The sequence below is a fragment of the Rhinopithecus bieti genome, unplaced genomic scaffold (genome assembly GCF_001698545.2).
Source record: "Rhinopithecus bieti isolate Rb0 unplaced genomic scaffold, ASM169854v2 scaffold_3764, whole genome shotgun sequence".
Taxonomy (NCBI): Eukaryota; Metazoa; Chordata; class Mammalia; order Primates; family Cercopithecidae; genus Rhinopithecus; species Rhinopithecus bieti.
The window spans coordinates 1,078,335-1,093,138 of NW_016804367.1; the positions used below are offsets into that span (position 1 = coordinate 1,078,335).

Genomic DNA, 14,804 nt, shown 5'->3' on the forward strand with positions numbered 1-14,804 from the left:
ATTTCTATATTATATATAATTGTATTTATATGTAATTATATATTTATAAAATATCACAAAATATAGTCTGAAAATTTGAAAGGAATAACCTTTAAGCTAATCTATTCCTTTTTGTTTCTCAGGTCTGAATTCCCCTATATGATATCCTTGATCTAGATAGGCATCAACACTCTACAGGAATAGTTTTAGTAGTTGTATTTTTACTCCTTTAAGACAGCTATCCTTTTTATTTCATTTCTTTGCCAAGTCTTTCACACTCACTACAGGAAATTACATTTTCTTTGATAATAGACTAAATGCTCCACTTCATTGACTTCTCAGAATAGGTAAAATAAGGAATATCCAGTAATATGCCATTCAAGAAAAGATCTAATAATAAAGAATGGCTGAAAATAAAAGGACAAATATATATCATTAAAGCACTAACTAAAAGAAAGTGGTTGTCTCTATATGAATAGTAGACCAAAAGAAGTTAAGGGAAAAAAAAGTAGTTATAGAAATAAAGGTTACTTCATAATGATAAAATCAAGAAACTATAACAATTCTAAATTTGTATGCATATTTTCTGTGATTTTTAAACAAGCTCTATTATTTATTGCACACATGTTTACACATAATGCTGTCTTCCTAGTTTCATACCATCAGCAAATTTTTAAAATCATTTTTCTTCACAATGTGCATTCAGCTGATTTCTTACATCAAGTGAATGAACCCCTTACTAATACTAATCCTTATTTGTGCTTACTAGTTTACTTTATTATCAGTTCTGTTTGTTTCTCTTCTTGTTTGACTAAGGAACACAAGGATATTCGCTAGTAGTTGAGAAAGGTATTTGGTATTAAATTATATACCATTACCACACATGAACGTAACTGTGAATGTTACAGTTAACGAAGCCATCTCTTCAGAATACTACTTCTTATGTCCTTATATGTGTCTATTAGAAATTAAGAACAGGCTGCCCATACAAGGTGGGGGTAACCGTATATTTTCATTCCAGTTACCTTGCCTTTCATTTTTGCCTTTTCTGGATTGTTACTGCATTTTGGCTTTTGATTAATAAGTCTAAGCCATTTCCTTTGTAAGTCATAGGTGCATGTTAGAATGCTTGTATCTACATAATTTTCTCAAATACTTATTCCTCAGAATGCAGGTACAATCTCTTGAGTTCATATAACAATGTATAAGATAACATTAATTTACATATCATGACACAGGAGTCATTCCTCTATTTTTATGGATTCAAGAGGTATCTACTTGATACCTAATCTTTGATAAGCAATATTAGCAAAAACTATAATAAAACTGTATAGTTTTATTGAAAAGGATAGTAAATCCTCACTTAACCTTTTTTTCCCCCAAAGAAACACTAGCATTTAATTCCGTTTCTTATAAATTAAAATTTGTAAGGGGAGGGGAAGAGCATTTTCTGAAGAAACATAAGCATCATTTGGGGGACAATGAGACAATGAGTTAATGGAAATCTTTAAAATTTTTCAGGATGAGAGAGACCAGAGAGACCTGGAGAAAGATGATGAACTGGAACTGAAAAGAAGTCTTTTATATAGAGACTCTGCCTATGACAGTGACCCCGAGTATAGGTATGAATGAAATATATGTATATCCTCCTCATAGTTCCTATAAAAATAACTTTTATAATCTGCTGAATTTGTGGGAAATTTAGACTCAAAAGGATAATTAGTATTTATTTTTAACTGTAAATTCCTATTAAAATTTTAATATGTTTGCATTACTGGAACTTATGTGTAAAAACAAATATAGTCAATTATTGGTGATGCCTTTCATCCTACTTAAAATTTGTCTGCCCTGAAAACTCACATACTTCAGAATGTATTCTAATATAAAAAACAGTTCTTATAATTTTAAACCATGAGCCAACCTTTTTAAATAATTTGAGATCAAATTCTATAAGAGCAAATTCTGTTCTCATCTAAAATTTGAGAAATGTTAATAATAATATTTGTACAAGTTTATATGAGCAAATTTCATCAAGATTTTTGACAGCTCTGTGTCAACTGACATAAATTTAATGCAGTATTAAAAACTGTAAATTTTGGATTTATACAGCCAAAGGTTCTTTGAATTCTTGGATGCTATACCACTAGTTACTGTAATATATAGCTTTCACCTTCCTGAGATTCCTGAGGAACAAACAAAGCTTCAAAGAATGGAATATTTTTTAATTGGTAACTTGGGTTTTGCGTTCAAATCTCTGATCTTTACTCTGGTAAGCTAGGCTAGACCATCTATGAACATGTGAGGACTCCTTATGCCCCTTACACAGAGTGTAAGTGGGAGTGTGACTTCCTTTCTCAGAGTTATTGCCTCCCAAGCAAGGAGCAACCTGGGCCTCTCTTTAAAGTAAATAGTTTATTATAGGTAAATTTGAAGGTGAAGCAATCCAAAGAGGAAAAGAAAGATTCAGAGGGTACACACCCTGAGGAAGAGTATTTTTTACCCTTTGTTATTCTTCATTAAAGGCATATTCCCTAAATTGTTATACGGATTAGCATCCTGATTTTGGGTGCTTAACCCATATAATTAATTTTAATTTGGGCAAGAAGTGAGAAGAGTTGATACAGGAAAGAGCCTCGTTTTCAAATTATCTAAGTTGTTTGTTAAAATATAGATTTCCACTTTTACCCCATAGATGCTGGTTCTTATATATAAGTAACACATGGAAATCTGTATTTTAAGAGATATCATGGGGCCAGGTGCAATGGCTCATGCCTGTAATCCCAGTGCTTTGGGAGGCCCCCGTGGGAGAATCACTTGAGGCCAAGAGTTTGAGAATAACCTGGGCAACAGAGCAAGACCCTGTCTCTACAAAATAAATACAATAAAATTTAAAATGGGATGTCATGGGTAATTCTAACATAGGTAGATAAATACTACATTTTCAGAAGTGCTGCTGTCAATTTGAAGTTTGCCGTAAACCCCAATATTGGTTCCTTTTTCAGCTCACCAAGCAGTGTTATTGATTAAGCTTTTGATCACCCTGAACAATTTGGTACCTCTCAAATGAGAGTTAAGCAGAGTGTCAGAAAAGTTCTGCTTACACATTTTTGAGGTCACTTTATAATCGTTGCTGCTTCTCTTATATATACACTTGAATCAATCGGATGAAGTGGTCAGTCCTTCAAGACTTTTAGAAAAGTATCTTTGATATTAGCTCCAGAAGCTATTGAAATGATTAGGATATTATTTTAGTTTTATCCTCAAGTAATATTATGTACTAGGCCAAGAAGTCCTCCTGTTCTGCTTTCCATGTCAAAGATTGGAGGAACTACACTCAATGTTATCACCTCCTTGCCAGCCTTGAGGTTTCTGTCAGCAGAAGTCAAGAGAGAGTTTGCAGTCTTGACTTACTATCAACCCTCTACAGATGCCGTTTGACACAGGCATCATGAAGAAGTTTGCATGAATCTCTGGAATGACTGAGCGAGGAGCTCAGCAAATCCTTTTCCCCCAAAGAAACAAACTGAACAGAACTGTCAAAAACAATTTAAGAACTCCTGGAATTGATCAAAAGCATATAACAAATTGAGAAGCATTTATCAAGAAAATCTTCTGGTTATATTACCTAAAAGAAAGAAAATCAGCATATTGAAGAAATACCAGCAGTCCCATATTTATTGTAGCATTATTCACAATAACAAAGCTATAAAATCAACCTAAGTGCCCATCAGTGGATGAACGGGTAAAGCAAATGTGGGAAATAGACACAATGGAATATTATTCAGCTATTTAAAAAAATGAAATCTTTTCATTAGCAACAACATGGGTGGAACTAGAGGACATCATGTTAAGTGAAATAAGCCAGGCACAGACAAATATTGCATGTTCTCACTCATGTGTGGCAGCTGAAAAAGATGATCTCATGGAGGTGGAGAGTAGAATAGTGATTACTAGGGACTGGGAAGGGGAGGAGGAAATAGAGGGTGAAGAGAGATTGGTTAATGAGTAGAAAAAATACAGTTATGAAGAAAGGATAAGTTCTAGAGTTTGATAGCCCAGTAGGGTGACCATAGTTAACAGAAATTTGTTGTATATTTCAAAATAGCTAGAAGAAAGATTTGGAATGTTTCCAATACAAAAAAGGGATAAATGTTTGAGGTGATGTCCCAGTTACCATGATTTGATTCACTACACATTGTATGCATGCATCAAAATATCATACGTACCTTAGGAATATGTACAAATATTATGTATCAATTTCAAAGTTAACTTGAAAAATTTACTGAATATCACAACAGTTAGAGCCTGTGACATTATAACCTGGAGGTTCCATCCCCATCTACCACTCCCTAGCTCCATGTCACAAAAGTTCTACTAGGAAAGTCATGTGGAAATACTGGCAGCTCTGCTCCCAGAAATAACTAACTATATGGAGCAGAGCATGGGAAATTCCATTAAGAGAAACAATAATGGTTTGTTGGCAAACAAGGAAGGGAGGACTGAAGTTTTAGTACTACTCGGCAAACAAGCAGAGGAGGCCTGAAGTTTTAATACTGGTTGGGGCAGACAGTAAAGATCCGAGAGAAGGTAGCCACAGTTGGCTGGCCTTGATATCAAATTCTACTTATTCCTGGTTGGCTAGAAGTTTATGTTTATGCATAAGGCTATACATATGCATGAGAGATATTGGTGAAGGCCCTAATGAGCCACTAATTTATGATTGAATGTGAAGCCTTGTGAAGGCAGAAAGTAAAATGCAGGGCAGACTTGTAAACTAGATAAACTTTGAATATACTACCAAAGCCACATATAGATCCATTGGCAAAATATGGAAGCCTTATAGGTTTACTGGCTCTCACTAGTCATTTGCTGGCCACTAAGCTATGCTAACTCCGGGGTAGCCCCTGAGAAGCCAAGACAAGTACCGCATGTTCTCATTGCAAATAAGAGCTAAACAATGGGTACACATGGACATACAGAGAGGTATAATAAACACTGGAGATTCTAAAAGGTGAGATGGGGTTGAAAAAATACCTGTTGGTTAGCGTTCACTATTGAACCATGAGTACACTAAAAGCTAAAAGCCCTGATTCGCCATTATGTAATATATCCATGTAACAAAACTGTCCTTGCATCCCCTAAACCTATAAAATAAAATAGCAACAATTAAAAAAATAAAGAAACAGACACAAGAAGCTGGGCAGTGTGAAGAAACAGTTCACAATATCAGTCCAGGCAAATCATTGAACAAAGAATTGAAAAGAATCCAGAGTTTCTGCAGTCTCAACTATATCTAAAACATTGTTTTCTACAAAAACTTTGAGATATGTAAAGAAAGAAGAAAGTATGACCCATATATGTGAACAATGAATTACTGGAAACTGTCTCTGAGGAATTTGAGATGTTAGATTCAGCACACTTCAAAGCAGCTACATTCAAAGCTAAAGGAAAACGTGTTAAAAAATTGAAGTATGACAATGAATCATCAAATAGAGAACATTAATAAAGAGATATAAGTTATTTCTTTGTGGTTTTCCTCAAGAAAAATTATGCTCATCACTCAATACTTTTTTTAAAGTCTATATACACATTGAGGTTTTCAGCCATGAGGTCTAGCAGGTATTCAGTGTTTTTCTACAGGAATTGCAGAGTGGGAAAATATAGTTTGTTATCTTACAGGTGTCAGCTTATCTATGATAGTTGTCTCACGTCTTCTATCACCTTTAAGTTGAAACTTGTTTGAAAGAAATCTCTTATCAAGAACTGAATAAATGACCCCTTATTTCCAACATCTTTGGTTTGGGGAGCTGAGTAGGGAAGGAATCAACTACCCGTAAGATTTCCTTCTTGCTTTTATATTGTGTGGCTTCTAATACATTTTAGACGTTTGTTATGATAGCCCTGCCAATTCCCAGGGCCCTAGAGGATGCTTCTTCTTCCTTTTAGTCCCTTCTACATTTATTCCAAATTTCTTCTGTTTTCAGGAGATTTAAAATTCTCTGTATGGTTGTGTGTTTCTCACATCACTATTGTATTTCAGCATTAGCCCAAATTTTAATGACCAGGCCTGAAGTGATGGTTCATGTAAATGGGAGTTGGCAACAAAATAAGAAAAATAAAGATAAAATAATTTTAAATTTGTGTTTAGAATATTATCTCTTCTATTATGGCTGTTATGTGGAATTTTAACACTGTTCTTTTATAAAACTAGCTATTGATAAAACTGTTTTCTATTTGTTTATGCATGATTTTAAGGATATTGACAGCAGGGATATGCTTGACAAAAAGTTTCAATTATGAAATTATTCATAACAGTTTCAATTTGAGTAATTTAAATTTTCCTTTTTTTTCAATAAATTGGTACATCATAATTGTACATATTCTTAATGTACATATAATATTTTGATGCATGCATACAATGTGTAGTAAATCAAATCATGGTAATTGGGATATTGCCTCAAACATTTATCAATTCTTTATATTGGGAACATTCCAAATCTTCTAGCTATTTTGAAGTATACAACAAATTTTTATTAACTATGGTCACCCTACTGAGCTATCAAACTCTAGAACTTATCCCTTCTTCATAACTGTATTTTTCTACTCATTAACCAACCTCTCTTCAACCTCTATTCCCTCCTCCCCTTCCCAGTCCCTGGTAATCACCATTCTACTCTCCACATCCGTGAGGTCAGCTTTTTTAGCTGCCACAGATCAGTGAGAACATGTGATATTTGTTTTTCTTTGCCTGGCTTATTTCACTTAACATGATGTCCTCTAGTTCCACCCATGTTGTTGCTAATGAAAAGATTTCATTTTTTAATAGCTGAATAATATTCCATTGTGTCTATTTCCCACATTTGCTTTACCCGTTCATCCACTGATGGGCACTTAGGTTGATTTCATAGCTTTGTTATTGTGAATAATGCTACAATAAATATGGGAGTGCTGACGTCTCTTCAATATGCTGATTTTATTTCCTTTGGATATATACCCAGCAGTAGGATTACTGGATCAAATGGTAGTTCTATTTTTTTTTTTTTGAGAAAACTTCATACTGTTTTTCCTAGTGGACTATACTAATTTACATTCTCACCAACAGTATATGAGCAGTCCCCTTTCTCCGTATCCTCAGCAGCGTGCATTATTTTTTGTCTTTTTTAATAAAAAGCATTTTAACTGGATTGAGATGATTTCTTATTGCGGTTTTGATTTGATTAGTGACATTGAGCATTTGAGAAATATATCTTTTGGCCATTTTTTTTTTCTTCTTTCGAGAAATATCTATTCAGATCTTTTGCTCATTTTAAAATCAGAAATCAGATTATTTGGGGTTTTTTTTTTTTTCGCTGCTCAGTTTCTTATATATTCTGCTTATTAATCCCTTCTCAGATGAGTGGTTTGCAAACATTTTCTCCCGTTATGTATTGTGTCTCTTTACTTTGTTTATTGTTTCCTTCGCTGTGCAGAAGCTGTTTAGCTTGATATGATCCCATTTGTTTATTTTTGCTTTGGTTGCCTATGCTTTTAAAATGTTACTCAAGTAATCTTTGCCCAAATCAATATCCTAAAGCATTTCCCCAATATTTTCTTCAATAGTTTCATCCTTTCAGGTCTCACATTTAAGTATATAATCCATTTTAGTTCGATTTTTGTATATGGTGAGAAATAGGCATTATTTTTATTTTTTTGCCTATGAATATCCGGTATTTCCAGCACCATTTATTGAAAAGACTGTCCTTTCCCCAGTGTATGTGGTTGGTGCCTTTGTCAAAAATGAGTTTACTGTAAATGTGTGGATTTATTTCTTCATTCTGTATTCTATTCCATTAGTCTATTTCTGTTTTTATTCCAGTACTATGCTGTTTTGGTTACTATAGTGTCACAGTTTAATTTGAAGTCAGGTTATGTGATGCCTCCAACTTCGTTCCTTTTGCACAGGATTGCTTTGGCTATTCTAGTCTTTTTTTTTTTTTTTTCTTTGTGGTCCCAAATAAATTTTAGGATTGTTTTGTTATGGTTGCTGTGTAGAATGTCATTAGAGTTTTGATAGAGATTGCATTGACTCTAGATTGCTTCAGGTAGTATAGGCATTTTAACAATATTGATTCTTTCCATCTATGAACATGGTTATCTTTCCATTTTCTTGTGTTCTCTTCAGTTTCTTTCATCAGTGTTTTATAGTTTTTGTCATAGCAATGTCACTTTTCTGGCTGAATTTTTTTTTTCAGTATTGGAAATGGGATTGCTTTCTTGATCTCTTTTGCAGATTGTTTACTCTTGGCATATAGAAATGCTGATTATTGCGTGTTAATTTTTTATTTTGCAACCTTACTAAATGTGTTTATTCATTTTAATTTTTTTGGTAGAGTCTTTCTGTTTTTTAAATATAAGATCATGTTTTCTATAGAAGGGAATAATGTGACTTATTCTTTTTCAATTTGAATCCCCTTTATTTCTTTCACTTGCCTAATTGCTCTGGCTAGGACTTCCATTACTATGTTGAATATAAGTGACAAAAGTGGGCATCTTTGTCCTATTTCAGATCTTAGTGGAAAGGCTTTTCATTTTTTCCCATTAATATAATATTAGCTGTAAGTTTGTTATATGTGGCCTTTATCATTTTGAGGTATGTTTCTTCTATGCCCAGTTTGTGGAGGGGTTTTATTATGAGTGGATGCTGAATTGTATTGAATGCTTTTTCAGCACCCATTGAAATGATTATACTTTTTTTTTGTTTTTGATTCCATTGATATTATGTATCACATTTATTGATTTGCCCATAATGAACCATCCTTGCATCCCTGGAATGAATACCATTTGATCATGGTGAATGATCTTTTTCATGTGTTTTGAATTCAATTTTCTAATCTTCTGTTGAGGATTTTGCATATGTTCATCAGGAATATTAGCCTGTAGTTTCTTTTGTTGTTGTTTTGTCTGGTTTTGGTACCTGGGTAATGCTAGCCTTGTAAAATGGGTTTTCTCATATCTTCAATTTTTTGTAATATTTTGAGTAGACTTCTTGTTAGTTCTTCTTTAAATATTTGGTAGAATTCAGCAGTGAAGCCAGAGATCCAGGGCTTTTCTTTTATGGGAAACTTTTTATTACAGCTTCAATATTGTTATTTATTATTGGTTTATTCAGGTTTTGTATTTATTCATGGTGTAATCTTGGTTTGTAGGTTGCGTGTGTCTGGGAAGAAACTTTACAATCTAACAGGCCTGAGAGGTCTAATCTATAAAAAGTATTTCATTGACCTTGAAGAAGGTCAATTATTTATATAAGAAAATAAACTCAACATTTTATCTATAAAAAATGTAATTCCAGAATTTAATGTTTATGTTAGTAAAATTGTAACACTGATAACATGAAGAGTGCTATTAATCCTTAAGAGTTACCTTTTCTTTTCTGTCTTCATCACAGCCAGCCCAGTCTTAGTCTATTTCATTAGCTTCCTATGGGCTTGCTCTCACTTACATGTGCGCACTCTCGCACGCACTCGCTCGCTCTCTCTCTCCCCCACCTTCTTTTTTCCTTAAGACCCTCAAAACTACAGTTGATCCTTTCACTTCAAACTCTTCTGCCTTGTTTCCATTTTCCACAAATGTTCATATTTAGCCTAATTTTCTACTCCTTGAGGGCAATAGCAGCATGGCATAGTAGAAAGGGTCTTAGAGCACACACCTTGTCTTTTTCATTTTGCCACTTACTAGCTGAGCAGTCTTAGGCAAGTCACTTAACTTCACTGAGTCTTAATTTATATGTCTACCAACTTCTAAAGGTTGTAAGATGTATTCATAAATAGATATAAAGTACCTAGTTTAGTGTTTCTTATTTAATAACTTTTATGTTTAAATTTTAAAACAATCCTGTAAAACTAAAGGAAGCTGAGACTCTGGATAGTTAAATAAATTGCCCAAGGTCTCACAGCTTATAAAGGACTGAGCTGGAATTCAGTTTCAGGTGTGCCTGACTTTTAGCAACTATGCATTCTTTTTTTTTTTTTGAGACGGAGTTTTGCAGTTGTTGTCCAGGCTGGGGTGCAATGGTGCGATCTCAGCTCACTGCAACCTCCACCTCCTGGGTTCAAGCGATTCTCCTGCCTCAGCCTCCCGAGTAGCTGGGGTTATAGGCAAGTGCCACCACGCCCAGCTAATTTTGTATTTTTTAGTAGATACGGGGTTTCTCCATGTAAGTCAGGCTGGTCTCGATCTCCCGACTTCAGGTGATCTGCCCGTCTTGGCCTCCCAAAGTGCTGGGATTACAGGCATGAGCCACTGCGCCCAAGCTGTGCATTCTTATACTGGCCATACCAGGCCACCTGTGTTCTGCTTTTATTATGCTGTACCTGTGTCTGTTCTCTGAATTCCTTTTTCACTCTAACACAAAATTTTCATTTTACTGTTTTATAACAGTTTTACACAGATACTTCTACTTCCCCTTTTAAAATGTCCCTCTTTGAAAGCACAGGCCTTACTGTGTTTTATTTTTCACAGCCCCAGCAGAGTATTAAATAGCCATAGAGTACTCAATAAATATTTGATTTACATAGTACTATCTCTAATTTTGTTTCATTATTATTTTGAACCTTTTATGTCCCTTTTTATAGCTCATGTCAGCAGCCACGTGGCACTTTCCATTTGGATGATGGTGAATACTGGTCCAACAGGGCAGCCTCTTATAAGGGAAAATCCCACCGACCCATCTTTGAGAACAGCATGGACAAAATGTACAGAAACTTATACAAAAAGGCCTGTAGTTCTGCTTCACATACACAGGAAAGCTTCTGAGACCATCCACGATAAAACGCATGAGTGTCCGTGTCAACCTCTCAATGAAAATGTTTGATGTGATCAATATCTGTATTTCTTTTTTAAAAAAAAAAACAAATGGGATTATAACTAGGTACAATAGTTATACTTGAATAAGTTCATTACTTCAAATGGTAAATTATCATAGGCAAGCCTTTTAAAATAATTATTACAGAAGAGTCTGCTGTGTTGCAAATATTAGAGCTCTGTCACACAATCACAATTTCCACTATATGACAAGGATATTCTGTTACATGTACATCTCATATTACATCTGCAAATCCAAGAATAGTTCCTTTCTAGAAATGTTTTGTTTTGTTTTGTTTTGTTTGCCTTACTCACCTTACAGTTTTCTTTTCATCTGCTTAACTGGTTATCTTGCCTGTGTAAGATTTAATTAATATTGACTACCTTTTCTTGGTGATGAACAAAATGATATCCTATACAGAAATGAATTTCCTAAGGGTTTAAACCCTGTTTTCACTAACATTTTCTACTTTTCCTTTTTTAGAACAGGCTATTATATTTCTTAGCTCATAGGTTTTCTTTTAAAGACTATATGATCATTCACTCCTTTTTCTGTGGAAGAACCACCTAAATTGCTTATAATACATAGCAGTTAGCTAGAAATATCAGTGGCCATGGATGATCGAAAATTTGAATAACTAATTTTTAAAGATAAAATTCTTTGCATGATTTTTTTTCTAGGGCCATACCTTTTGGTGCAACCAGAATCAGAAAATTGCCTCTGTTAGTAAGCTTATAGAAACTCAAAAATAATAATGGAATTATATTGTAATTTGACTCCTTGGAATTTGTGTAAGTACCATATGGCCCAAGACAATATTATAGTATCCTAACTTTAAAAAAACACTTGGAACCACAATGCGAGTAAAATATTATAGCAGAACACTTTGTGGTAGACGCTGAAAATGTTGTTGATTGATGGATAGAATTAACTTCTCCCCCACCCCAACACACACCTGTGAAGCCAATGATACTATGAAGATACAAAGAAATCAACTACTTTATATTTACTAGAGAGTGAGGGGAGGGAAAGAAGAGAGTAGGAATAAGTGAACTGGGCTTATAGTCTTGAAGAGTTGACTAAAAGATAGTATTAGAGTTGTCTAAAAGATAGTATTTTCTCCTTGACTCTGTTTTTGATGAATTTTACAGTTATGATTGAAAAAGAACAAAATGAACTTCCTTTAAAATGAAATTAAAATGTGAAACTGGTGACTTATTTTTGTCGTAGAACTTGTTAACATCATGTTAAGGGTGCTTTAGTATCACAGTCTGTGATACATCAGAAAGGGCATTAGAGCCATCTCTATGAGCCAGGAGTCCTAGGCTTTAGTGTCCCGTGTCTGTCATTTTCTAGCTGAGTCTATGTAATGCTCAGATCCTTTGTTTCCTCAGCTATCAAATGATGAGAATGTAGTAGACCCCAAACTATGTTCTGGGGACCCAGACCACTGTTTTAGGAGACGATTGTAGGAATGTGGATATAAGTGTGTAATTGGTCTAAGTTTAGGAAAATCTGTTTGCTACACACACACATACACACACACACACACACACACCTCTTAGAGAGTCATATGTAGGATTATAGAAGTAAAAAGAGATGATCTTAATGCTGGAATAGTGCATGTAAACTGGGGTTGTCTATGGCAAACTAGGATGTGTAGTCACCATGCTCATTTGTGAATACTAGCCTGTTAGAGGCTTTAAGAAAATTCTGGTATAAACCTGTTTTTCTCTGCATCTAGTAGAGAGCCTGGCCTGTAATTGATGTTCCTTAAATATTTATTGAATTAACCCAGAATTTTCTAAACTAAATTTAGCATGTAACACTATTTGGTATTCTGGTCACCATCCCCCATTCCCCTAGCTCCTCACACTACCTGCCAGTATCATCCTCAGGTACATGTGGATACCTAGGTTGTGGAAATGCTGGACTACACAATTGCTGAGTTACTCTCTGGCTGTAGATTATATGATGAGGTATTTTACAATCAGCTTTTGAGGGTCAACATTGAATAATGCTTTTTTTGAAAAAATTATATTCTCAATGATTTTCTTTGGGAAAGTGAAAATTCTTTTGTTTAAGAGTTGCTGTTTGGTGAAAAGAACAAACATGACTTTCAAAGAAAATGTTTTACTATCACCAAAATCTCCTGAGTGAATAAGTACGACAGAAATTACTTATTGCACCTGTATCTGCCATTGGCTGTGACAAAGGCTGCAAAAAGTAGGGCTGAAAGGGAAACTTTAGAAACTAATATTCTGAAAGATATTTTCCTATGGATTAAGTTTAGTGTCTTTCTGAAAGTTGGGGGCAAGTTTCCAGATACTAGTAACATCTTTGCTAAGTGTCTGATTATCTTCTGTTCCCTAGGAGGAAAGAGTGGTCCATGTTGCTCTAACTATTACTATGAGTGCTTATGCTGTATTATTTTTAAAGAGTAAAACCTTTAAGTGCTAATAGTTGTCTTTTCTCATTCACAGGAGCAGAAAGGTGCAGTTGTTTATTCTCTTAGCCTTTTTTTTTCTGTATTTCCCACAAATCTAGAAATAATTATTGGAGTTAATATGAAAGATAAATAGGCTTTTCTTTTACTTTTAATTTTTTTCTTTAAATTATAAAAAACCTGGGGATTTAGGAAAATGTCAAAATCAAAAAATAAATAAAGATGAATCATTGGAATGAGACTCTTCCTTGGTTCTACTGGCTAGTTATATAACCTTATGTAAGTCATTTATGCTTCTTGGAGCTCAGTTTTCTCACCAATAAGATGATAAAAGGGTTAATTTAGAATGATCCTTTGACATTTCATAATTGTACAATTAATATGTATGATCAGGAAGTTCTAGGCAGGCAGAGTTGTTTTCTGACTTCCAAAGATTAAGCCCCTGATTAAAAATCTGCAACAAGTAGAGAATTTTCATTATTGTGTTCATTTACTAGTAATCGCTTTATTGAGATATAATTCACTCTGAAAAGTATGCAATTAAGTGGTTTTACTATATTCTCAGAGTTATGCAACAATAACCTCTCACTAATTATAGAATATTTTATAACTCCCAAAAGAAATCCTATAACCATTAGTGATCACTTCCCACTACCTCCTCCCCAGAACTCCTGGAAACCACTATATGCTTTTTGTCTCCATGCCTCTTCTGGATATTTCATATAAATGGAGTCATATAACATGTGACCTATTGTGTCTGGCTTCTTTCACTTAGCAAAATATTTTGAGAGTTCATGCATGTTGTAACATGTATGAATACTTCATTGCTTTTTATTACTAAAATAATGCATCATATGAATATACCACATTTTGTTTATCCATTCAATTGATAAGATATTTTGGTTGTTTCTACTTTTTAGGTATTCTGAAATGCTGCTCTGAACACTTGTATACAAGTTTTTTGTGTGGACATATGATTTTATTTCCCCTGAGTACACATCTAGGAGTTGACTTGCTGGGTCCTATGGAAACTGTGTTCAACATTTTGAAGAACTTCCAAATTGTTTTTCAAAGTGAACGTACCATTTTACAGTTACTGTGTTGATCTTTATCTTACCTTAGGATCTTAGGCAAGTTATACATTCAAGCCTCATCTATATATTCATCACATATATATTAAGAACTATGGTAGAAATAGAGGGTATATAATTTTAAAATGTATCTTTAAAAGTGTGAAAACAAAAACAGTGTATTTAAACATTTGCAGTGGTTTGGTGACTTCTGTGGTATGAAAATGCAAGAATGGGGATAAAGGCATTCTAGCTTGATGAAACAGAACATTCAGAGGCATGAAAATGGGAGGGAGCATGATTGTTCAGGAAACTCCTCCAAGTGCTTTAGCTAGAAGTGGTGTGCAAGGTTGCAAATACTGTGGTAGAATATGACTAATGCAGTAAGAGAACTACAAAGAAGTCTAGAGCAACATTAGAAGAGGTGACCATTGAGCTGAATGTTGAAAGATTGAGGGACTTTTGA

The 14,804-nt window shown here is 34.2% G+C and overlaps 1 protein-coding gene across 1 annotated transcript in view; it reads left to right on the forward strand.

The window, feature by feature from the left end:
- Nucleotides 1-14,132, forward strand: part of SPATA6 (spermatogenesis associated 6) — a 127,229-nt gene extending 113,097 nt beyond the window's left edge. Inside the window, exons 9-10 of the mRNA XM_017867523.1 lie at nucleotides 1,501-1,601; nucleotides 10,593-14,132. Coding sequence (XP_017723012.1) covers nucleotides 1,501-1,601; nucleotides 10,593-10,773 — 282 coding nt within the window. The 3' untranslated portion in view covers nucleotides 10,774-14,132. The remainder of the gene's footprint in view (nucleotides 1-1,500; nucleotides 1,602-10,592) is intronic.
- Nucleotides 14,133-14,804: the final 672 nt, after the last annotated feature.